At 46.8% G+C, this 26,297-nt stretch overlaps 1 protein-coding gene across 1 annotated transcript; it reads left to right on the top strand.

The window, feature by feature from the left end:
- Positions 1-2,503: 2,503 nt before the first annotated feature.
- Positions 2,504-25,325, top strand: LOC123107287 (receptor like protein kinase S.2). Its single transcript, XM_044529280.1, has 13 exons — positions 2,504-2,801; positions 2,903-3,171; positions 3,258-3,704; positions 3,887-4,145; positions 17,857-18,085; positions 18,185-18,305; positions 18,451-18,654; positions 18,981-19,250; positions 19,338-19,605; positions 19,877-20,114; positions 20,325-20,472; positions 20,608-20,917; positions 25,172-25,325. The coding sequence occupies exons 2-13, from the start codon at positions 3,004-3,006 to the stop codon at positions 25,219-25,221; spliced, it is 2,712 nt and encodes a 903-aa protein (XP_044385215.1). The 5' UTR covers positions 2,504-2,801; positions 2,903-3,003; the 3' UTR covers positions 25,222-25,325.
- Positions 25,326-26,297: the final 972 nt, after the last annotated feature.

A 26,297-nucleotide genomic window follows, 5' to 3' on the forward strand; every position in this document is an offset into this window, starting at 1 on the left:
TCAAATTGAAGCTTCTACCTTGTCTGGCCACTCTGCCATCGACGTCCCCATGACGCCAGACAGCTTCCTCCTCCTGCACGAGTCCATCTCCGCGCATCAGACGCCGAGTCTCCACAGCACCATGCAGCCGAGATCCGCCATCATCAATGTGAAAGATGAAGCACCGCTCCACCAAAGTCGCCGTCCTCTAGTCCCTCGAGCCCGTGTGCACCTCCAAGAATGACGCCCCCAGGGGGAAGACGACACCAGAGAGCCGCCGCCATCCGATCTACTGATCTAGGGTTTCCCCCGGAGGTAGCAGAGAGTGGCCTTGAACATCTCCACGACGATGCCTTCAGGAAGGGAACGACGCAGACAGCGTCGCCATCGCCGGCCTTGGCAATAGCCAATAGCAGGTTTTCACCCAGATCTGATCGAAGACCTCCATCTCTCGTGCACGGGTCGCCGCCATCCTTGCCGGGATCTGGAAGATCCCGCAAGCCAGATCTCAGTAGGGAGGAGCCCCCCCCCCCCACCGAGACCCGCCGGCCAAGCAGGGGAGGCCGAGGCCGCGCCCACAGGACATGCCCGCGCCGCCGCCCCGGAGCAGCCCCGCGCGCCAAGAGGCGAGGACCACCACCATGACGCCCGCCGCACCGCCGCCAGGAGCTCGACCACTCCGCAGCACGCCGTGCCGCCGCACCCGTTAACCAGTCCGGCGCCCAGGCCCGGCGGATCTGGCCCGCGCCTGACCACCCGCGCGATGGGACGAAGGAGGCCCCGCCGCCGCCTGCGCAGACCGGGCTTCGCCCGGCCGCGCCCTCCAGCGGCGGCGAGGGGGAGTAGGGAGGGAGAGGGGCCGAGCGGAGGAGATCGGGGCGCCCTCCCCGGCCGCCTCGCGGGTGGCGGCGCGGGAGGGAGTCAATCGACTTTTCAGGTGTGTAGATGAATTTTTTTTTACACTCCAGGTTTTTGATGCCCAAGCCCCCAAATCTCTTCGGGGAACACACCTGTTTCCAATTCACTGCACAATGGATTCCAGCAGCTTCGTCCTCGCCACGCCAAAGGAACCCTCTCCGGAGCTTGTCAATGCGTTTGATCAGCCACTTAGAAGGGGCACACATTGTACTGTGTGTAGTAGGTGGTGATGGAGGTGAGCCCAGTCTTGGTCAGCAGTTTCCCTTTCCAGCCGGCCAACTTGGCAGCGATTTTATCGATGAGCAGTTGAAGATCCATACGCTTGAGCCTTCCCAAGGAGAGCGGCAAGCCAAGGTATCACATCCAATGGGAAAGACCGAGGACTCACTTGCTGAAATTAGTGCGCAGACCGGAGGTTCTGCCAAACGCAGAGAGGATTGCATGTGTGACGTCCAACAAGGAGTCTTCATCATGTCAGCAGGCTGCAAGAAGCAACTCACTCATGAAGCTTCTTCTGATTCAAACAAAGGCATCTTAACACTTGCTGAGACTTGGTATTGAGCCCGAAGCTGGACGCAGAAGGTACAGAGTTTGCGGATAAGCAAGCAGAAAAGGTAACTACTAGGTACGTACCTTTCGCATTTGTGCCAACAAAAATGTTAGTGGGTGATACGCTGGAATTAAGCAGTCAAGGAAAACTGGGAGAAATGCAACCGATGGGCGTGTACTAACTCAAGGCGCAGAGAGTTCAATCCATTTCTGAAGTTCGGAAATATGGTGTGTCTTGAAAATATGAGACGGCGATATTTAAGACGCAGCCCAGCCATCATCTATCAATCAAACTGAAAAGATATGATATAACTGATACAAGTTGTATTGAATCAATGGTGCTTAGGATATTTGACATTCTGATGACTGAGCCAACCAGTTGAACATTCACACGAAAGGGAGTGGTGATCACATTTGTGCTTCAATTTTCCTGAGCGGATTACATCGCCATACAACTGCGGATTAAACTGAATCTAGCCATTTGCACCTGAAACAAATTGCCATCAGATCGAGAATGACATCAGCAAGGCAATTGCAGACCTGTTCCCAGCCAAAAATCAGAAAGAAGGTGCCAATCAGGCAGTCACCAACACTAATATTTCACCAAGAAAGAGGCAATAATACATCAGAGCAGCACGTCGCTGTGATTTATGGGTACGAACTCTTTCGATGATCTTTTCTACAAGTTGTAGGTAGCTACTGTTCTGATGATCTTATCTACAACAAGTTGCAGGTCTCCCTTTCGATTAATACGCAAACATGCCTTTCTTTTAATCACCTGTCGTGGTAGCTTGCCTTCAACTTGCGAAGATTATATAATATTGTTGGCCAATCACAGGTACTAGAATAAAAAAATGGCACACGCAAAACTTCGGCGGCTTCACATGCCAACTGCCCCCATGGGCCGTGGAGGATGGCATCTAGCAGAGGGAGACCCTTGCAAACTTGCAATTTTACAACTTGACCCTTCGAATTACAACCTGTCTTCCAGAGACTCCGTTCACCTGAAGCAAAAAACAAAAATTGCATATACACAAAAACGCCAGGTGGGTGCTACTTAACTAATTTGATTCTTCATATTAAGAAATTCATACAACAAGACGGAGCCGGCGGTCTCCTCCTCCGGCGCGCGTCTTTCAAAATGGAAGCTGCCTCTTTCACCCGTCCCCGGTTTTCTTAATCAAATGGTGCAGCCAGCTAGCAAAAGCATATGCTCGGCCCATCCAGATCTGGATCTACCTATTTCCCTTTGGTCAATGCTTTTGCTTGCTCAGCGCCACTGATCGATTCATGATCTAGAAGACGAGAAGCAAGCCCAGTCTTGCAGAGACTCCGTTCACCTCTTCCATCTCCAGGTGAGTAATTAAGATGCTCCTGCTTTCTTCTCCCCCCTTGTGTTGATACGACAACTCCAGTTAGCCAAGTCTTTATCTTCTGCTTGATTTGTTTTCTGCAGCAACAAATGAAGGAGAGGCTAGCAACCATATTCATATTCGTATCCATATCTCTATCGGGGCTATCGCTTTGCTAGAAAGCTTCTTGCGCGTGTACCCGGAAATGGATGGATACGAGTTCCAGAGGGTGGAGCTAGATGCACTGGAACGCGTCGTACGCGATGAAAGTGCGGAGCCAATGAGATTGACGTTGCCGCTTCTCAGGCACATAACCAAAGATTTCTCCGCTGAATTTGAAATTGGCAAAGATGATTCTGCAGTGGTTTACCTGGTACGACTAAACTCATATCTCGTTTGATATTAATAACCAAACCCTATCTCCTTAATTAGTATACTCCTTATGTGGTTGATGTATAGGGGGTGCTTCCAAGTGGGTTCTGTATTGCTGTCAAAAAGTTTCACTTTCGTGATTGCTTGGATAATGAAGATGCATTTGGAAATGAAGTTAATAGGGCAATGAAGGGTGATCACAGGAACAAAGTGCGACTCATAGGTTATTGTGGTCACATGCAACAGCAGATTTTCCAATACGAAGGAAAACAAGTTTTTGCAGAGGTCATAGAAAGGTTGATCTGTACGGAGTATGTGCCTAACGGAACCCTTTCTGGACATATTGAAGGTAAAATTTATACAGAAATGGATGGATACGAGTTCCAGAGGGCGGAGCTAGATGCACTAGAACACGTTGTACGCGATGAAAGTGCAGGGCCAATGAGTATGATGTTGCCGCTTCTCAGGCACATAACAAATGATTTCTCCTGTGAATCTGAAATTGGCCGAGGTGGATTTGCAGCGGTTTACCTGGTACGATTATTTAGACTCATACAGTTATGTCATTAGACATTACACAATTCATATCTCGATAATCATCATATTTTTGCCTTGATTCCTGTTGGTGGTCTTGTATAGATGAAAAGTGTATTTTTTATAGTGGTCTTGTATAAGGAAATGAAGGGAGTAACTTCTTACTGTGGTCCAATGTATAGGGGGTGCTTTCAAGTGGGTTACGTATTGCTGTCAAGAGGATTTCCAATAGCCATACAGCTAAGGAGCGTTCATTTCAACGTGAAATTGAGACCACGATGAAGGCTGCTCACAAAAACACAGTGCGACTCATCGGGTACTGTTGTGACACACAGCAAATATATTTCAAAAACGGCGAAGAATATATTTTCGCAGAGATTAGAGAAAGGTTGATCTGTGTAGAGTATGGACCTAATGGAACCCTCGAAGCGCATATCTCTGGTAAGATCGACAACAGGCATGGGCCAGTGTTAATTCCCCCTCTTTATTCCTTGCTTTCTTCCGTATGTATGGTTGTTTTTCTGCGAGAAGTGCAAACGGTAAATTGGTGCATCAGAGGATTTAAAAAAACATAGTTCTGCATCACAAAAAAAAATGAATTTTGTGTACATGCACACATACATGTAAAATACGTTCAGGGAAATTTTCATAACAATATACTTACATACGTGGAGTAGACAAAAAAAATGCATACATGAAAATGGATCTTTTTTCGTTGTTGTTGGGCCGGTATTTGTTTTGTGCAGTTTGCAAATCATAATGTTTTTGAAAGAAATTTTACAGATCTGTCGTGAGTATGTATAAGTTTTACTATTTCTTTAAAGAACTTGGAAATATTCACCACACGTGTGGTATATTCGACATTCGCCGACACACCGTGTGTGATGTGAGCAGGAGGCAGCCCACACGGGCTGTGTGTGGACGGACATTGGAATTACCCACACGTGTGGGCGCGGCTACTTCGTGCCACACGCCCAACAAGTAATACTCATCTCCATCCCGCGTGTGTGGCACGAAGCAAAAATCCCCACACGTCGACTGAGGGATAATGCTGCAAAACACAAGCCCAGAAAAACATGAAAGGAAGGCACAAAAAAGACCAGCAAGTGGCTACAACATCAGGGGTCGTCGGCGAAGCAAGTCGACGTGCAGTGCCATGTGGCGCATCCAACATTTGCACCAGTAAGTCACGGTCCCGCTGCCCTAGCCAACAGGTATCAATGCTGCAAAAACAAAAGAAATTTGAAAAATGAGTCAGAGGCCCGCAAAAGGAAGATCTGCTCGATCAGCAACTTATTACACGTCGTCCAAAGCGTCCAAACCAACGCCGCAAAAACTTGTCAGAAGAGGCGCCTCTTTCTCCCGGTCTGAAACACTCTGGCTTGAAGGAAGTCGGCTAGGTCCGAAGCCTTCCAATCAGGCACGGGTGTCTAGAGGACAAAGCTCCGGAGCACGTGAGTAGGCGTGCAAGAGAAGAGGATGTGGGTCCCTATTTCTGGAACTCCACAAAGGGGACATAACCCATTATCCGGGCCATGCCTCTTAATCACCTCCGTCCCCGATGGAAGGCGATTCCTCAACAATAACCCCACAAAAATTTTGATCACCTCCGGCCAACATCGCCTTATTGTACTTGCCCTAATATATGCTCATTAGTTCTCTGAGAAATAAACAGAACTCCTCGATAATTAGCAGATAGAGGGTGAGTTAGAATTAACTCCTCCATGTGCAATGCCTATAGAAGAGAGAGGCGTGTATTGTGTAGAAGTGCATGCTCTAGCCAATGCAACCAAAAGACCGATCTGATGGAAGAGACTAGGCAGCACATTATACGTCAACACTCCCCCTCACGTGTAGCTTCCTCAGGCCTAAACGTGAACCGAAAGTGGGCTGCAATTTAATTGCACCAGCCGGATCTTAAACTCAAGACCTTTTGGCTCTGATACCATGTAGAAGTGCATGCTCTAACCAATGAAACCAAAAGACCAATCTGATGGAAGAGACTAGGCAGCACATTATATGTCAACGTATTGCACATGGGTTAATTAAACAGGACAACAAAATTAAAACTTTTAACGCTTTTGCTAATGCTCCCGTGCCTGGAATTTTTTGTACTCTCAGTCGATTTTGTATCCAGACTGTTAGCATACTTAGGCCTCAGAGCAAGTATAATAGTGGATTTATAGCCCGATTACATGGCATTTTTGTCTATATGGACGAAAGTGATGTGAAAAAGTAAGGAAAGTGGGTTCTCATGCAAAAGCCTAGCTATATGTGTGTTTCAAGGCAAATACAGTAAATATGAAGAAATAGAAGGAGAGAAGATAGAAAAAAAATACTAGTATAGTAGCCAATCTTATAGCATGCTAGAACAATACCAGTGCGTTGCAATGAGATGTAAATATTCTAGTACGTTAGGTTGTGATTTATCTATCAATAATAATGTGATTGTGTAACTTATGTTCATCAAATTTTGACCTTGAATTACCTTATGTTTTGATTAGAAATTTGATAAGTAAATTATAGTGAAATTGGTTCAGAAGGTAAGTAAATTAAGGTGATTGATTATCATATACACAAAAGATTGGACGAAAGGGCGGTGGGAAAAAAGGTGAAATGGGAACCTTACGTTCGTTTTAAAGTAAATTATAGTGGAATTGGTTCAGAAGGTAAGTAAAGTAAGATGATTGATTATTATATACATGGAAGGTTGGACGAAGGGGTGGTGTGAAGAAAGGTGAAATGAGAACCTTACATTCTTTTTAAGTAGTAGAGATTATATGAATGACTATAGATAACATGTCAGTTTCATATAGCCAACACCTGGCTGGATGCGGATTAGGGTATCTTCAATAGTGTGTATGTTAGCTTGTTGGTAAAATATGTCATGTCATCAACCAACACCTTAACATACAACAACTCCAATGGGTGGTATCTAGTTTGCCCAATAGGATGTGAGCTAATAAATAAGGTGCTCTCTCATTCTACATTGGAGCTTGTGCATGGGTTGTTGGTTCATGTACATACAACCTTCCTCTCTTCCCTCATTTATTATATGACACATCATCAAAAATCTTATGTGGCAAAGTCTACCAACAACTATCTTATAACTATTGGAGATGCCCTTAGGAGCACTCGGCGACGCTCACCTCCGGAATCTCCGCCGCCCACCTGCTCTATTGGGATCCATGCCACTTTCATTGAAATGTTTGTTGGGTGTGAATACGCGGCCTGTGGCGTATGAGCCAACAGTACGTACCTGTTCTAAGGCATTTATTATGTCTTCACGGGACATTAAGGCTGGTCATAGTGGAGAGTAACATATACTAGTATCATGCACATGATACTTATGTATGATACTACATCTATAGTGCATAGTATCATAAAGTAGTATTATAGATGGTTTCATTTATTGCCATGCATGACACATAGTAGCATAACATTTATTATGTTACGGTATCTACCTATGTTACTACTATCCTCTCTCTCTTCTTTAATTGTCTGCCACATAAGCATGTTTGCGAGTCCCAAGTACATGATACTAGTTATGTTACCCCCACTATGGCCAGCCTAAGGCACAAAACAGTGAGTGAGCAAATTAATTCAGTCCTCTATCCTTCGTCACCTACCTTCCCGGGTCTTCGTATAGCTCGCAAATTCTCCATTCCCAGATCTGTAAAGGAGGGAACCTCTAGTTTTTTTTTGAGCATCAGTACAGACACAAGCGCTCATATACACGCGCATACACTCACCCCTATGAATGCACACACGCACACCCTACCCCTATAAACACCTCCGAGAGACTGAGCCGGCATATCATCTTGAGATTTACGAAGCCACCATAGGCGCCTCGTCGTCGACGGGAACGTCTCCTCCCACTGAAAGCGCATCGCCGAAAATCCTGAAATAAATCCAAAAATAATAGGAGCACCAGGATTTGAACCCTGCTGGGTTGGGGATACCACTGTCCACCTAACCAACTTTGGCTGGTATTGTTCTAGTTCCAAACAATTTCTACAACAGAAAGAAGGATCGGAGGAGTCATATTTGGAGCTGTTGAAAAATTTAGCGGCCGGAGATGCTTCACGGCATCGATGGAAGTTAACTTCCCTTTTTATTAAAATGATTTGTTGCTTGCTTCCCTTACATTCCCAATGATTTAGTACTTCTCCGGCTGTTCATTCTCCATTTGCCATCACAAATTTTTAGCTCGGATGAAGATCTGAGAGCAGACCTGTGCGCTGCTGGCCTAGCACAGATGGCAGTGACAGATATATGCGCGCGGTCTCTACCGTAGCTGAAGCGGACGAGATCGATTCTTCTAATGCAAGCACGGAGCAGCACGTGTCTAGTAGATGGAGAACTTGGGTTAGACCGAAGGGGGATTGTTTCCAGATCGTTGACTAGGCCATGTCTGCCTCGAATGGTGCCTCGAATGACTAGGCCAATGACTATAATTCATTATACCTTTCCTTTTATGTCTTTGTTTATTTATGCTTAGTCCCTTTTTTGGCATTGATTTTTTCTAATATGTGTACATGCCACATCGTATTTGGTGTTGCAATCGTATGACATAACATATTTGTGTTAAAATCTTTAAATAGAGTACATTTTTGTAGTTGGTCGATTGAAATCATAATAATGTCATTATTTCATTCTACCTTAGAATCATTTTTATGTCTTTGTTAATGCTTACTCTGTTTCTTAGGGTCGTGGGATATTCTCATGCATGTGTGCATGTGCCAGCGTATTCATTATTGCACTATCTGACAAAATATATTTGTATTAAGATATAATATGTAATTCATTTTTTAAGTGATCTACTTGAATCATAATAATTATAAAACTTACGCTAATATATGCTTGTTCTTGCATATTGTGGAATGGTGCAAGTTCTATGAAATCTGTGGCAACATTTTGCCATCATTTATTTCAGTTTTTTTCCTTCATTTTCTTTCTGCTTTAAGATAATACCAAAGCCCTTAATTCATTCTATCTTAGAGAAAAAAATTTGTTTTTGTTTTTATTTTATTTTATTATGTCCTTGTTTATTGATGCTTAGTTGATTTTTTCCGGGCGTTGTAGTTTTTCTGTGCATGTGCCATCTTATTTGATGTTGCAATTATGTGATACACTTATTTGGCATTAGGAACTTAAAATAGAATTCACTTTTGTATGTGACCTACTGGAGTCATAATAATTATTAAAGTTACACTAATATATGCCTGTCGTTGCATATTGTGGAAGAGTGCATGTCTTGGGATTCTTTAGCAAATTATGGTTATCATTTTATTTGAGTTTTTCCCCTTCATTTCTTTCTTATTTGAGAGTCATACCAATGCCCTAAATGCTTTCTACCTTGAATAACATCCTTTGTTTCTTTTTTTCTTTGGTTCATCGTGTCTTTCTTTATTCATGCTTAGTCAATCATTTTGGCACCAGATTTTCTCCTACATTTATGCATGTGCCATCGTATGTTGCAATTGAGTGTCAGTAATTAATTTTGTGTTACCAGCCAAAAATGTAATCTTTTATCAAGACAAAAGCCAAAGGTGAGTTTCGTAGGTGGAAGTATCGAACTAAAATTAGATCTAAGATTGACATCTTGATACAATGATTTACCTTATTAATAAATAGAGTCAATGATGACAAAGCAGTGGGAAGAGCCGCTTAACATAATAATTATTAAAGTTGCACTAGTTTACATTAATTTTTTATAGGTTTGTGTGCAGGTTTGATTTGTCTTTGTTCATCTTTTTTCCTTCTAGTAATTTGTGTACAGGTTTTCAATGTATTCTAGTCCCTATATATAATAAAAGAGGCAATAAATCTTCATGATTGTCAACGTCAGGTATAGTTTTTAAAAAATCTTTGTTCTCCGATCTGTCTTTGTTCATTTTTCCCCTTATAGTAACACCGCTCTTACAATTATTTTTTCTTCCTTAGAAAAAAACTTGTTCTTCTCTCTGTTTTTCATTTTCTTTCTTAGAACCACTTCTAGAGTTCTTTTCCTTAGAATGATTTTCTCTTCTGTTTTTTTGCATTTCTTCTTTCAGGTAACACCACTCCCACGATTCTTTCTTCCTTAGATTAAAATTTGTTATTTTTTGTCTTTCTTTAATTTCTAGATTGAATTTTTGTAGTTTTTTTCTTGTTCATGTGAGATTGTTCTGTTCAGTAATTTGGATGGACATCTTTACTTCATTGTCAAAATGTGTACCGTACTTAAATTTTCACCCAGTACTTTGGTTTGCAATGATTTTTATATAACCAGGTCATTGTTTTCATCCTAATTCAACATCTTAAATCCCATGGTGTAAAACATTTTAGAAATTTGACATAATCAATGTAATTTATTTTTTGTTTCTAACTAAAAGATTTACTATGCTGGTTGTGAAATATAATAGAATAGAATCGGCATTTTAATTCCCTCTTTTTCTCCTCTAGTATATTTAAAATTATGGTGTATTGGTGCGAAATAAAACATACGTACCAAAACAAAACATATATACGTGCCGATGGTTATACAACGCTTTCCATGTATTGTGTGTGCCTGCACAAACTAGTTCTAGACTAGTGGTACGTAGCAGAAGCCATGAAGTTTTTAAATGGGCTTCGGTAAGCTGGGCTTAGTACTCGGAGTGATTTCTCTCTATTGGGCTTTGATTGACTGGGTGTCAATTTTTTAGAGAAAAGATCATAACCCGACTTTAAATTAATAAATCTACCAAGCAACACAGAGTAGCACAACCGAACGGACATCAAACCCAAACACTCCAGAACAGCAGTACTCCACGAAGTATTTAGCCTTAAGAATACGCAACCACAACGCGTCAGAGCCGAGAGAAAAGATACGCCACCACCATTTAAGAATTGGACATTTGTTCATAATGGAGGTGTTGAGGATCCCCAAACCCCCAAGATTTTTTGGCCTGCACATGAGCTTCCACTTAACCAATCTATATTTTTTTCTTATTATCCGCGGTATTCCAGTAGAACACACTCCTGTGCTTATCAAAACCAGCATGGGTGCCTTCCGGCAGGCGATAGAAGCCCATGAGATACATAGGGAGGGATAAGAGGCATGCATTCATTAGACAGACCCTACCCGCCCCCTCGAAGGCATAACTCAATTGCCAACCTTAGAGACGGAGAAGGCAAAATCCTTGGAAAGTAGTTTGTATGGTGAAATAGGCATCCCAAAATACTTAAAAGAGAAGGTACCAAGACAATAATTGAGGAGGGAGGCAGCCTGCCTAGCCTCCTCGGGAGGAACACAAATAACTAAGACCTCGCTCTTAGAGAAGTTAATCTTAAGCCTAGATAGCTCCCCAAAACACAACTGGAGGAATTTAAGATTAGTGATGCACCGATCCGTATTTTCCATCATAATAATAGTGTCATCCGCGCACTGAAGGTGTGACACGCCGGAGGGGATGAGGTGGGATGCGACTGACAGGATATGCCCAGCCGCAACCGTGCGGTTCTGGATACAAGAGAAAGTGTCGGCCACAAAGTTAAAGAGAAGGGGGAGATCGAATCACCCTGACGAAGACCTCGACCATTTTTGAAAAAGGGGCTCACAAACCCATTCACAGAGACCGCAGTGTGGCCACCACAAACCAACTGCATAATGTGGTGAACCTACGCGCCATCAAATCCCTTTCCTAGAAGGACGTCATGAAGGAAGGACCAGCTAACCGAGTCGTAAGTCTTCTCAAAATCCAACTCGAGCACCACATCATTGCAATTTCTAACTTTGAGATCGTGGACAATTTCATGGAGACTAAGAAACCCGTCTAGAATGAGCTACTCTTGCTGAAGGCCATTTGATGTTGACCAAGACCTTATGGGCAACCGGAGAAAGACGCGTAGCAAAGCCCTAGAAGGAAATTTGGCAATATTGTTTATCAAGACTATAGGTCTGATGGAGTCCACCCCTAACCTTAGGAAGAAGGTATATGACCGCGTAGTTAAGCCTAGAGATGTCAACTATGCCCAAACAAAAACCAAGGATAATGGCATAAAACATATGTTTAAGGATCTGCCAAAATTTCTGAAAGAAGGTGATCGAAAACCCATCAGGACCGGGGGTAGAATTAGCTTTAGACGAGGAGACCACCAAGTCAATTTCCTCATGAGAAAGAGGTACCATGAGAGCAGCGTTATCCAGATCAGAAAGCCTATCCCCCAGCACCCAAAGGTTGGGGCTAATATGAACATTGGAAGGATGCTTGGCCGCCAAAAGATTAGAGAAGGATAATATATGCCCCTAAATCACCACGGGATCGACTGCAACCTCTCCATTGATAACGAGCCTAAAGATAGAACACCTCCTACAACGATCATTAGCAATCGCAAAGAAATACGCCATAATAGATTCACCCTTAAGGGGCCATTAGCAATCGCAAAGAAATATGCCATAATAGAGTCACCCTTAAGGAGCCACGAAAAGTCGCCATTTTGCTGCCAGTACGCCTCCTCCTGCCTGTGCGAATCCAGAAGGGCATTTTCTAACTCGTATCTATGAGCCCAACCCCCTCATCTAAACCAACCGAGTCAGCTGCCGCGTCTAAATGTTAATGCAAGAGAGAAGCCTATCCTTCTCTTTGCGCAAGGCAGCCGCCCGGTTCCAACTCCAGCCTCTCAAAAGATGACGAAGATAGAAGAAAGAAAGTGCCAGTCATCCACATGCCCAAATGAGCGATGAGGCAACTCAAACAAGTCTACACTAGTAGAAAAGAGGGCTTTGGTCCACCCCGGGTTAGCCCATTAGTCCCGGTTCAGTCTAGAACCGAGACTAATGGGGCATTAGTCCCGGTTCGTGCACCCAGGGGCTACGTGAGCCATTTGTCCCGGTTCGTCTGGACCTTTTAGTCCCGGTTGGTGCCACGAACCAGGACTAAAGGGTGCGATGCCCATTAGTCCCGGTTTGTGGCACCAACCGGGACTAAAGGGTTAGACCTTTAGTCCCGGTTCGTGCCACCAACCGGTACTAATGGGGTTTGAGACATTAGTATCGGTTCATGGCACGAACCAGTACTAAAGGTCCCATTTTCAAACTCTACCCTCCCCTGGATCGCCTTTTTAGTTTTAAAAAAAATAAAAGAAAATGTCAAAAAAATAAAAGAAAATAAGTTTCCCATGTGATATGTGGTTTAGTTGTTGGGAAAATTTAGAAATATGAATTTCGACTTTATTTGCAAAATCTCTCTAGAATTTAGTAAAACGGGCATAACTTTTGCATACGAACTCGGATTAAAAAGTTTTTATATGAAAAATCATCTACTCGAAAAGTTACATCAAATTTAACGGGGGGAACCCCGTTAAACATTTTCAAAATCCTCAAAAACCTAATAGAAAAAAAGTTACGGGGCTTTTAAGATCTAGAGTGGAAAAAATCGAAAAAATTTCAAACAATGGTCAAACTAATTATTCTAGAATATTAGTGTTACTAAATAATTATTTCAGTTATTTTGAATTTTGATCAAATCTGGTCAAACTGTGGTCAAACAATGGTCAAACTAATTATTCAAGAAATATTAGTGTTACTAAATAATTATTGTTTTTGAAAACAATAGTTTCAAACTCAAACAGTGGAATGTGTCACTTCATGCTCAAGCAAAATTTCTGAGGGTTAATAGGATTGACATCTTACTATTGTCAGGAAAACAACAAGTGAAGACTTGGAAACGAGGGAGAATAGAACCCGAAAGTTAAGCATGCTCAGGCTGGGGGAGTGGGAGGATGGGTGACCGTTCGGGAAGTTAGATGATTTGGAATGATGAGGGATGATTAGATATTAGAGGATAAATTGAGCAGTGATGAGGGGTGGTGATTAGAGATTAGAGGTTAAAATAATTCAGAAATTTGAAAATAAAAAAAAATAAAAAAAATTCAAAAAAAAATCATAAAATTTCCTTTAGTCCCGGTTGGTGTTACCAACCGGGACTAAAGGTGGAGCTCTACGTGGTCGCGGCCTTTAGTCCCGGTTCTAGTTAGAACCGGGACTAAAGGGGGGAGGCATTAGTCACGACCCTTTAGTCCCGGTTCATGAACCGGGACTAAAGGCCCTGACGAACCGGAACAAATGCCCTGTTTTCTACTAGTGCTAGGATCTTGCCCGAGACCAGAGGGGCAAACCCCTCAATGAGAAGCCAGGAAGAGTCAAACTTGAAAGGTCAAGGACAAGAGGAAACCACACCAGGATCTAGGAGAAGGGGGGGGGGTATGATCACTGCCATTGGAGGATTCCGCAGTGAGAGAGGGACAAGGGAAAAGAACATCCCAATCAGGTGAAATGAGAAACCTATCCAGGACCGATCTAACAGGATCAAGCTGGTAGTTAGACCAAGTGAAAAGGCCCCCAAAGATACGGCCGCGACCCCCCCCCCTGCGCGCTCCCGAGTCGCTCCCGCGGGTGACTCAGGGAGCCAACCCCTAGCGCTGCCGCTTCCCAGCCCCCCTCCCCGGCCTTCCTCCCCTCGTCGTGCCGGTGACGTCTTCTTCCCGCGTGCTGGAGGCGTGCTCGCGGGGCGCGGCCTTCTGCGTCAGCCCATCCACGAGCTCTGCTCCCTTCCCCCGGCGTGCTGGCGTCCTGGTGGTCCTTCCCCCTCCCCTCCATGCGGTGGCTCTTGGGGCTCCGGGGACAGGGGCCTTGCTGGCGGCGGATCTGGGTGCACCTACCCAGATCCGAGTGGTGGCGGCGGCGACCTGGCTAAGGTGGTGGCGGGGCGGCCGGCGGTCAGGCTGCTCCTTCCGGGGTGGAGGGGCGCCGGGCGTCCATGGCCCGGGGGGGGGGGGTGCGTCTTCGGCGATGTGTCGCAACTGCTGCAAAGTGACTCGGCGCTGCTCCTCGGGGTCTCGGCGTGGATGTGGGCTGCCACGGCGTGGTGGTAGCTCATGATCGTGGTCTGGACCGTTTCACGGCGGCGGCTGGTCTCCTCCGGCGTCGGCCGTCTGTGAGCGACCTGTTTTGACTTTCGATTCCTCCCCTCGTCGTCTGGGCTCTACCCTCGTCATAGGGCTGGACCGCTCCCAGTTGCGGTCCATTGCTCGTCTTGCGCCCGTGGCTGCGAGACAGAGCTCGTCTCGCGCCAGGCAGCATGACCGAGCTCTTCTCGTGCCCGGCTGCAGGACCGAGCTCGTCTCGCGCCCGGCAACATGACCGAGCTTGTCTTGCACCCGGTGCAGCAAGACGGGTGATGGAGGCGTGGGGGGCTGCCCAGGGGGTGTGAAAAGGAGCGGCCTTTCCACTAATCTCTTTGGTTGGGGTAGCGACGGGTCTCGGGTGAGGTGGTGTCAAGGTCTTGGATGCCGGGGCGGCGGCCCTGGTGATGGTAGCGCGGTGCTCATGGGCAGAGCTCGTGGCTTGGTGCTGCCTGGTGACCATGGCCGTGTGGGCGGCATGGTGGCAGGGGTGCAGTGTTCGGTGGTGGTGAGTGTTTGCTGGGGTGAAAACCTGTTCTATCTTCGGACGGATCGGCGGCGGCGTAGCGCGTTACCTTCTTGAAGGTGTCGTTGTGGCTCTCACCGGTCATCGTGTCGCTCTAGGGGGTGGTGGCGCTTTGGCTTCGTAATCTTCTTGGAGGCACCGCCTTGGAGCTCACGGTCCGTCATATGCGGCTTCATCTATTCGCGGTGGCGTGTTCACGGTGAAGGTCCCCGACTACTCTTGTAGTGTTAGGAGCGGTGTTGCTGCGCTCAGCGCCTATGTATCCCGCTTTAGGTGCGTGCGTGTGTTGTCGTGGGATGCGTTTGTACTTGGGCTGTGGTTGACCTTTGCTTTATATATAAAGCGGGGCGAAAGCCTTTTTGATAAACGGCCCCAGACCTATGAAGTTCACGGAGAGCAAAGTCAATGATGAAATCATTGAAGCTCTTAGCCCTAGACGAAGAAAAGTTATGATTGTTTTTGTACCAATGAAATCTGGGAAGATTAAAATCACCACCAATCAAAAAAAGAGGAGAGATATGGGCTCAATTTTAGATGAAGGCCTGACAGGACAGTTGGAGCAGACGGCCGAAAAAGGACTGAGGAATCCCGTAACCTCCACAGCGGCGGCAAGGCCCTCACAGGCATGAGCAGCAGCCGGGGCAGGGTGAACCTCCACCATAGCAGCATCACCACCACCGTTGCGAGGAGCCCGACCCTTGAACAACTCCTGAATATGTGGGCTGAGCGCATCCCATTCATTCTGTGAGAAGGGGGGGGGGGGGGGGGGGGTCCTGGAGTCACGGGAGTCATTTTGACTACCATCAATACGATTGCCATCCTCCAAAGGCACTGGAGGAGGAAGGGGGGAGGGTGTATCAACAGAGAAAGGTGAACAAAGATACGGTAAGCAGAAGATCCAATGAAGACCTAAATATTACCACGGACGCAAGCGATATTGATGCACTTGATGAGCATGCGGACCTGGCCAGGACGAGCGAGCGATGAAGCATCAACAGAAACAACAGGCCAACCAAATCCGCAAAAGCCACGAGAGCTGCAAAACTACACATCACAGGGGGAACATCATCAAGACGGACCCAAGATTCAGTCAGAACAGCAGAGGATTTCCCACCCTCTTCCGCCTCCTTAATATAAATCACAGGCTGCTTAAGAGGGAGAGTGAAGCTAGTGCAAGATGTGATCATCCTCAAGCTATCTTTGTAAGGGAAGATGACACCAAACATAGAGAAAGGTAGCTGTTGGATCTGCCAGTCCCAACCATCCGTGCCCCACTCCTTAAGCTCATCAGAGCATCTGCAGAGAAGCACCTTTGGAAAGAACATAAATAACGGCGACGTTCTAGATTGTGGGGATGGAGATGACCTGGTCAAGCTCACCCACATGAGCAAATAACTCGCAACCAGGCAGACCCAGCCCAAGTTGCTTAAGCACCGGAGGAGGGGAATGATTGATGCAATCAATAGTGAGGTGACCGTCCTGACGACAGATGAGACAGAAAGTAGGGAACTTGCAGTGAGATTGAAAATGGCCAGGCCGATGACACGCAAAGCAGCACAGGGACCAGAAGAAGAGGAGAAACCAGGGATAACTGGAGAGGGGAAGGTAGATGGCGCGCCGGGAGGCGGGGGAAGCCCGACGACCTGAACTTGCAAGACTTGTTGGGGAAGCGCTGGATGGGGCGAGATCCACCCAGCCCCGAGCCAGCCCCCGCACCGAACCCCACCGGGCCAGATCTGGGTGCGGCGAGCGGAGGGGACTACCTAGCCAGGCCAGATCCAGCGGTCCCCGAGGCCGAGGTTGCCGCCTCAAACGGATCCACCATAGCACCGCCACCGACCGGACCGTACGGCGCACCCAACCCATCGAGAGCACGGACCGCATCCTCCCTGCGGTGGTCCGCGCCACTTGTTCAACCTGCAACTTGGTCCGGAGAGCCACCTCATAGGGCACCGCGTTGTGGTGGATGTCGGCGGCTCCTCCAGGATGGATCCATCATCGATCTCATGTCCAGTGATACTATTAGAGCTCCGGGCTCCGACGAGAAAGAGTAGGGCATGGGAGACGGCTGGGCCTCGACTCCCGTGAGCCGATCTGTGTCCCATGCCTTACTTTACCTCGTCGGCAACCGGATCAACACTCTGGGGAGTGCAACCGGACGCCGGAGATGGGCATGGCAGAGACGGACGAGCTCCGCTTAAGATTAGGTTTACATTACATGTAATAGTGGATTTGAGGTTTCTAATTTAAGGTATCTTGTTGTGAAAAAGATTAGTTGAGGATTGACCGGTAACTGTGCGCGAACGCTCCGCGTCCGCATGCGTTTGAGGGGTCGGATTTTCCAAGTTCGACTGTAGTGCTCTTAGATGCATAGAAGGAAAAATGAGGGTTACCCGGTCACTGCCGGCTGATGCGTCCGGGCACATGCACGAGTGTTTGAGGGGATGTATTAGATATATCCGGCTGTATATGCTCTTAGGGTAGATTGGGACGGTTAGGTTCGGTTTGGGGCCATTTGGGTGGAAAACACGTCATGATTTTACAGGATCTTGGATTTGGTTTGTTGCAAATTACAGGAATTCGGGATGATACATGCTTCTATGTTCCATCTATTTCATTCTATATATGAAAGCCTTTCCGGGTGACAAGATCAACTTCATGTCATGTTTGACCAATTTATTATCAATACTTCTGCAGATGAGTTTCATGGAGGACTTGACTGGAACCAGCGTTATCAAATTCTGAAAGGAATTTGTCGGGGCCTGTTTCATCTCCATCACAAAGTGCATATCTTTCACGGAGATATCAAACCAGACAATATATTAATAGGGGATAACCTCGTGCCCAAAATTTATGACTTCGGTTTGTCACGGTTCTTTGATGAAGGAGAACCTTCAGGTTATGATGAAGATGCCCACGGAACTCTGTAAGTTAACCTCTTGGTAAAAAAAAATTGTTTCTTCTGACAGTACGTACTTCGTTCGGTAATAAAATGCATTAGAGTTTTATATATACATGTATGCAGAGGATATATGCCACTGGAGATGCTTCGGGAAGGTCTTTGGTCAACTAAGTCTGACATATACGCCTTGGGTGTTGTGATCACGGAGTTGTTGACTAGGGAGAGAGGGTCGCACTGGGGTCAGGTGTTGAGGAAGTGAGGAAACTTTTCAAACCACATTTGGATCAAAGTGTTGCCATCGATTTATATGGATTGTATCGAGTGCTAACTACTCAAAGAGAGCTTTGTCTCTGCCATTATGACCCATGTATTGATATAAATTTGTACAGGTACTGAAACAGTTGAGGAAAAGGCTGGTAAAAGAAGGAGCGTTTCTATCATGGGAAAACAGATACCATCAAGTTAGAACATGTCTGGAGATTGCACATACCTGTATGGAAATGAATCGAGATAAAAGGCCTACTGCATTGGAGATTATCCAAAGGCTTGATGAAACCGAAAGTGTGAACTATTCTGCACTACCACTTTGGCAGGTACAGAGCGAAAACATAAAAGAAAACAGGATCTTTCTTATCTACATTTTTACCATATCTGCCGTACTGCTTGACATTAGCCAGGATTACGTCCTCACATACACAGTACAGTGGTACATTTCTTTTCTTTAGTAATTAGGATTAACATATAGCAATTCGCAAAAGCCATATCCAGCGAAAGATATGTGCTAGCAGACACCGTGTAAACAAAGAAACAACAAACTCTTGGCATATAGCAGAAATCTTATGATTCCTCCTACATGACACATCTAGGAGAATATTGATGTCACACATTGCATAGATGCTTACATTTACAATAAGTGCAGTCAGGAAATGAGGAATCCGATTCATCGGACACAGAAGCTTTGGATACAGAGACAACAACCGAGTTTTTTCCAAGTGACGAGGAACCCGCCTCAGCAGACACGACTGGAGAAACAAGCACACAGGAAGCAGAGCTGGTAATTGAGTTGCCGGTGTCAGTGGACCTGTCCGACCTAAAAGTCCTAGAGAAAATAACAGATGGTTTTTCACACGAAAGAATAGTTGGGAAGGACGGTATGTTCAAAGGTTCTCATAAGGCAATTGTTTACAAGGTACGCCTTCTCAGATGTAAGTTACCCTTTGCTTTGCTGGTGTCCTTTGGGTTCTTCATATTTGTCGACGTATACATATTTGAACAGGGTGATATTCCGCCTAGAGAGATGATTGCTGTGAAGAGGTTAATTGGAGTGGTGATTCCAGTTGAAAAGTTTAAGAGGGAAGCAGAACAGTTCATTAGTTTGGATCACAAGAATATAGTAAAGGTTACCAGCTACTGCCACGACCAATCTAGAGGACATAGACTGGTACAGTTCAAAGGAATACCGCTACCACAACTCATTAAGGGTCCCGAACAACTGCTCTGCTGTGAATATATGCGCAAGGGAAGCCTTCGCGACTATCTTGTTGGTATGGTACCAATCACTAATCAACTGTACAGTTTTCTTTACCATCTGTAAACAATTTACTGTTCTCTTTAACATCTGTATAATCAACTACTGGACAATTCCTTTCGATGGAAGAGAGCTGCAACATCCAGTACAAATCATATATGGAATGGATGGATATTATTTTGGAACTGCTTGCAGAAATAGAAGGAAAATCGATCCATTTATAGCTAACTTCACTAAGCTAGCTCCTTGTTCATTGATCTCTCCCTCTCCACTTGTTATTTTATTAGGTCGAGGATCTCGTGAAATTGATTGGGAAATGCGATACAAATTGATCAAAGGGACCTGCGCAGGCTTACATTACCTCCATAAGGGCCGTGCAGACTGTCCAATTGTTCATTTGAATTTAAGCCCGTCAAATGTATTGCTGGACGAGAACTACATACCACGCATCACTGGGTTCGATTTTTCAAAGCTCATTGGTGAAAAGAACACCAAATCCGTGGTACTTAAGCTGAATGGACCCATGTATGTATGCTCTCACTGCTACTGGTTTAAAATAGCCCATGAATTTGCTCATGATACATGCCTATATTTTGTTCTTTTCGAAAAAATGACTATGTTTTGTGGCCAAATCCGTGGTACTTAAGCTGAATGGACCCATGTACTTAAGCTAGTCTGTTGATCGTAATATACTAATATGCTTTAATTAAACTGACATGTTCATATGTTTTGCAGAGCTTACCTGCCACCGGATTTCCTGCACTCCAAGGGTCCTGACCTCAAATATCTAGCTACGGTAGACATATACAGCTTGGGTCTTATCATTCTAGAGATCGTAACACAGCAAGAGATCAAAGGCAACCATGGAGTGCTTATTAAGAGCGTAAGACAATTTTCTTAACGTTTTGATAATGAGATAGCTTTTATTACTTGATGGAAAAGAACAATAAATTTCAACCTTATCTAAAGAAATGATTATTTTCTTTTTAAATCTTTGATGATCTAATATAATCTACAGATAGAGGAAAACTGGAGGGAAGAGTCACAAATAACACGGTTGTATACCTCACTAGAAGCTGACAAGCTGTGGCAAGTAAAAATGTGCATTGATATTGGCCTACACTGCGTCCAGTCAAAGCCTGAAAAGAGACCCACACCTGGGGCCATCATGCTCTGGCTTGACAAAGGGAGCAAACCGGTCCCAGTCCCAAGAGCAGATGCAGGAGGAGTGTCAAGACCTCCAGTCCCAGTTCCAAGGGCAGTTGCAGGAGGAGTGCCAAGACCTCCAGTCCCCACTAATATCACCCATGCAGGTGATCACATCCAAGGTATTACCATGCCGGAACTCTCAAGTGTTAATTCGTTCATTTGCGTGCAATTAATATTCTTTGATGAAAAATGCATTTATGAAGCTAATTAAAATACAAAGTCCTCATCTTTTTTCAATAAAGGGATATGAATCATCCAAATGTCTTCATCTACTTCTACTCATTCAAATTGACCGGTAAAGCATTTCCCGCAAGTTATCAGGGCGTTCTAATTGTGGTATCTAAATTGTTATATCTACCGCCTTCATATCTTATATACAATCTAAGTGCCTTTTGTGATTACCCAAGAGTTGTAAAACAATTCTTCTACATATTTTCATTAATATATAAAGTTAAATATGTACTCCCACTGTAAAGAAATATAAAAGCGTTTATTAGATCACTAGAGTAATGATCTAAACGCAAATATAAGAGCGTTTAGATCACTAGATATTTCTTTACAGAGGCGGTGCAGATCGGGAGACCGCCAGCTGAAGGACGGTGCGGATCGTGCCCAGTTTGACAACCGGTGCAAACGTCTCAGTGAAGTCAACGCCAGCACGCTACCGAAACCCACGGACCATCTAGCGAGCCTCGTAGCGCTCAAGTGTGCCATCCGAGCGGGTCTTATGACGAAAAACCCACTTGCCGCTGATGACTTTCGCGCGAGGAGGCCGGGGAACCAGTGTCCAGGTACGGTTCCGTTGAAGAGCGTCGAACTCTTCCTGCACTGCAGCAAGCCAGTGAGGATCACATAGGGCTGCTCTGGCGGACGCAGGAATTGGTGACGGCTCGGTGGTGGAGGCAGCGAGGAGATACTCGTCGCTGGAGTACCGCAAGCTCGGGCGGTGAACGCCGGCTCTGGCCCGTGTGAGGGGGCGAGACGGCAACTCCGGGACGGCCCCTCCCGAGGCGGTGGGCGGCGAGGCGGCCGGCGAAGGCACCAGCAACAGGGCCACGCCCGAGGCAGCCGGGGAGGGGGCCGACGGTGACGGCGAGGGCGGCATGGGGGTGCGAGGTGCAGCTCGTCCCACGACGCGAGGACCGCCGAAGCCCGGAGGCGGTCCAAGAACCGAGCGGGGCCGTCCACCTGACAGGGTCGCCGAAGGGCCGCCAGTGGCCGGCAGCGATGGGGCGACGAGAGGTACCTGCTGCTGAAATGGAAACACCTTCTCATCAAAGTAAACGTGTCGGGAGGTGAATACACAATGTGATATAGGGTCGTAGCAGCGGTGTAGCCTTTAGTGTTAGGTAGGTAGCCGAGGAAGATGCAAGCGACGGAGCTAGGTGCAAGCTTATGAGGCTTAGTGGCGGCGATGCTAGGATAGCAGAGACAGCCGAAGATGCGAAGCTCATCGCAAAAGGGTGGTGCACCGAAGAGAAGATGATGAGGTACAAAGTTCCCGCAAGTATGACATGGGCGGATGTTAATGAGGAGTGATGCGGTGGCGAGAACGTCAGGCCAAAATGCGGAGCCACATTGGCTTGAAAGAGAAGCGTACGAACGCAGCCATTAAGAGTGAGAAGGACGTGCTCAACGCGACTGTTTTGTTACGAAGTGTATGGGGATGTGAGACAAAAAATCGTGCCATGTGTGGTGAGGAGAGTGGGAACCGCTAAGTTGTCGAACTCCTTCCCGTTATCTGTTTGAAACGCAAGGATGGGACGACCAAACTACGTGAAAACATAGGAGTAGAATGCAGCGAGAGTGAAGATAATATCTGACTTACGCCGCAACAGGAAGGTCCACACAGAGTGCGAAAAATCATCAAGAATAATAGGATAGCCCGTATTATTTGCAACTGGAGAGGTCCAAACATCACTATGAATTCACTTAAATGGGTACGATGCAACATGAGAAGACACCCTAAAAGGAAGACGAACATGTTTGCCGAGGCGACAAGCATGACAAGAGTATTCGTCGATCTTATTACACGTGAAGGAAAAACTCCAAATTATATGACGAAGGGTGGCGGGGTTGGGATGACCCAAGCGAGCATGCCAAAGATCCACACCGGTGGCGAGGGCAACAGGGGCGACAGAGGTGGTGGAGGCGGTGGAGTGGACCGGGTAGAGCTCGTCGGGGTTGTCACATCGATGGAGTACCATCCGGATATGAGCGTCCTTAACAGAAAAACCACACTCGTCAAACTCAACGGTAACATGATTTTCACGTGTAAAAGAATGAACAGAGACAAGATTTTTAATAAGATCAGGAGAAACTAAGATGTTAGATAATGACAATGGAGTAGATGTAGACGAAAAAGATGCATGTCCTATGTGATTAATGGGAAGTGAGGAACCGTCACCAACGGTGATCCGAGCGGAAGTGTGGACGGGATAGGAGGTGTGGAGGTTATCGGGATGAGCAGCCATATGCACCGTACCTCAAGTGTTCATATACCAGTCGCCGCCACCGGTGTAGGTGGACGGAGAGGGAGCGGAGTGCAGGGCCGCCAAGAGAGCCGGGTCCCATGGCGCGGGTGGGAGCGCGGACTGCTGGGGCTGGGCCGCCAGGGGCAGCGGCAGCAGCCCTCCTTGCTGCGGCGGCTGTCCGTAGGAGACAGGCCCATAGGGCGCGGCGTAGGGCTGCGGCGTGGCGTAGAACGCCTGATGGGAGGGAGGCCGCACGCAGAGGATACCCGGGGCAGGGGCGCGGGGAACTGGCATGGAGTAGGCATGCACAACGCCGGTCCACGGGTTCTGGTCGACGTACCACAGGGTTGGCTGGTACTGCTGCTGGGGGCGGACTGCTCCTCCCTGAGCTCCTGTACCCTGCTGCTGCTTGTGGCCACCGCGACGGCCATTGCGGCAGCCCTCTTTAGCGGTCGGCGGGGGTGACGGAAGGGGGCAGCCAGCGCCTAGGCGAAGGCCGGCGGGGGCGGGTGGGCCAGCGCGGGACGCGGCGGAGACGGCGCCGAGCCCCCGTGAGTGTCGGAGATGAGAGCGGTGTGGGTCGCCCGAGTCCAGGCCATCTTCATCCGCCTCTCCTCCAGCTTGAGATACGCCACCACCTTGGCAAAGGTGGGCTCCGGGATGAGGGTAAGGTTGGAGGCGGCGTTCCCAAAATCCTCGTTGAGACCTGCGGTGAGAGTGCTGATGAGAAGCTCGTCGCCAACCGTCTCGCTGAGATCGCGGAGCTCATTGACAAGCCTTTTGAGGCGCATGCAAAAATCGTTGATGGACGAGTCAAGCTGCTGGCACCCATAAAACTCGCCGTGGGGAAGGACCTTGCTTTGCAGTTTGTTGTCGGTGAAGAGGCCTTGAGCTTGGTCTAGACGGCGTAGGCGTCGTCGTCGTCATCCACCACCGTGTGGAAGAGGTCCTTGGAGATGGTGAGGTAGAAGCAACGGATGATGGTGGCGTCGAGGATCATCCACTCCTCGTCGTGTATCATGAGGCTGGAGTCCACGGTTCATCGACGTGGCCGTGGAGCAGGTACTCGCGAAACACCAAGGAAAAGTACCGCTTCCAAGTGGAGTAGGAGGCGGTGGATCGATCAAGAACCACTGGGACACGCTCGTGGATGTTCAGATCGCGAACGAGGGTGACATCCGGACCGGCAAAGGGGTTGGAGATGGTGGAGGCGGAGGAGCTCACGGCGGTGACTAGGGTTGCGGGTAGGGGAATGAGATAGGTGGTAGCGGCTGAGGTGATGGCGCGGCCGGGTTAGGGTTTGTGGCGGCGCGGCTAGAGGGTGGCGGTGCGGGTGAGGGTGGGGCGGCGCGGGTAGGAGGGGTAGCGGAAGCGAGAGGTGAGTGGCGGCAGGGACTGTGGAGAGAGTCGGCGGTAGCGGCGGGCGGCGGCGGCGGCGACGCGAGGAGGGCGAGGCGGCGGCGGCTAGGATAGGGCTAGGTTCGACCTGCGATAGATACCATGTAGAAAACAATGTTTAGGCCGTGCAACACAATTGCATTGTGGGCACGTATATATGATGTATAGGATGGGGGCCACAACCTCAACTACACAGGAGAACTAGAAGGTGGGTCCAAGACACAATATACATGCACAATATATTCAACACCGATGACTACATAATCTTAAGTATTTACACTAAATTGATTACAGTTTTAATCTAGCAAAGCTAACATATATCCCAGCCGGATCAAACTCATTGGTCAATCAAAGGTCAGGGAAGCCACCGATGATTACACAATCTTAAGTCTTTACATGAAAATTAATTACGGTTTTTATCTAGCGAAGCTAATACATATATTCCTAGCCGGATCAAACTTATCTAATGCTTTTGTACATTTATTATATATTTTATACCAGGAAACGAGAAGCCCACCGGATTCATGAAACGATTGTTCAGAAGAAAGTAACCACCTGAGGGAGTAGGAGAATTCTTGGAAGCGGATAGGATTCAAGAAACGATTCATTCCTGGTGAAAATTATAGATGGTTCAACAAAGCTCGTGGTTAACCTAGCAGGAGGGCATTTGTGAGGCTTTGTGTTGGTAGTTGGTACTGTAGGAACGTGGCAATATCTGCAGCTGCCTGACCGAGTCATCAGGAGGGGAGCGCTCACTTCTATCAGCCAACGCGAGTCACACAATGACACGAGTGGCGTTTAGTTGTGTAACCTGACCCCATGAGTGGGGAAGTTACACGAATCTTTTGTTACCGCAAGCGATGCGCCACGTCTGTGGAAGGGGCCGGAGGTGGTTTTCCTGCATATTGGATCCTTTCTGTATTCTTATCTTTCCAGTTTCTATGTTTTGCATTCATTGTGATCTAAACGAAGCTAAGCATGCGGGCTTGAAAATGCGAGATGATTTTTAGGATGCAGCCGGGGCATTATATATTAATCAAACTAAAATGATATGATATAACTATTACAAGTTGTACTGAACCAATGGTGATTGCGATATTTGAAAGTCTGATGGCTAATCAGCAAGTTAAGCATGCAAGCACATTGAACATTCACCCAAAACAGAGTTGTGATCACAATTTCACTGGGCTGATTACAACTCGATGCAGAGAATTCTACTCCCTCCGTCCCAAAATTCTTGTCTTAAATTTGTCTAGATACGGGTGTATCTAATACTAAAATGTGACTTGATACATGTGTATCTAGACAAATCTAAGACAAGAATTTTGGGACTGAGGGAATACTTCGTAACAGGCAAATGGTGTGCTTCTGCTGTGTGTGTTTTTCCAGTTTCCAGCGTTGCTTACCGCAAGCCAGAGTTGTGGAAGAACGTCGTACCCATCCTGGGGCGACGGCTGCATGTTAAATAACCAGGTCGCGACCTCCTGGTGAAGCGTACAAAGTTGGTTCAGATTACATTCTTGGAGAGAAAGAGATAAGGGATTTACAACCATATGCGAATAACAAAAGATCCTAGTCTATTTAGTTGGACTCCTGGCGCGGTGCTTATCTCCAGAACGTTCTGATC

This window comes from Triticum aestivum, chromosome 1B (assembly GCF_018294505.1).
Source record: "Triticum aestivum cultivar Chinese Spring chromosome 1B, IWGSC CS RefSeq v2.1, whole genome shotgun sequence".
Lineage (NCBI taxonomy): Eukaryota > Viridiplantae > Streptophyta > Magnoliopsida > Poales > Poaceae > Triticum > Triticum aestivum.

Excerpts from the sequence above, each read along its gene's own strand:
- LOC123107287 (XM_044529280.1), top strand. The coding sequence starts at position 3,004 with ATGGATGGATACGAGTTCCAGAGGGTGGAGCTAGATGCACTGGAACGC. Across the intron at positions 19,251-19,337 it reads ATAAGGCAATTGTTTACAAG|GGTGATATTCCGCCTAGAGA; the intron begins GTACGCCTTCTC and ends ATATTTGAACAG. Across the intron at positions 19,606-19,876 it reads CCTTCGCGACTATCTTGTTG|GTCGAGGATCTCGTGAAATT; the intron begins GTATGGTACCAA and ends TTATTTTATTAG.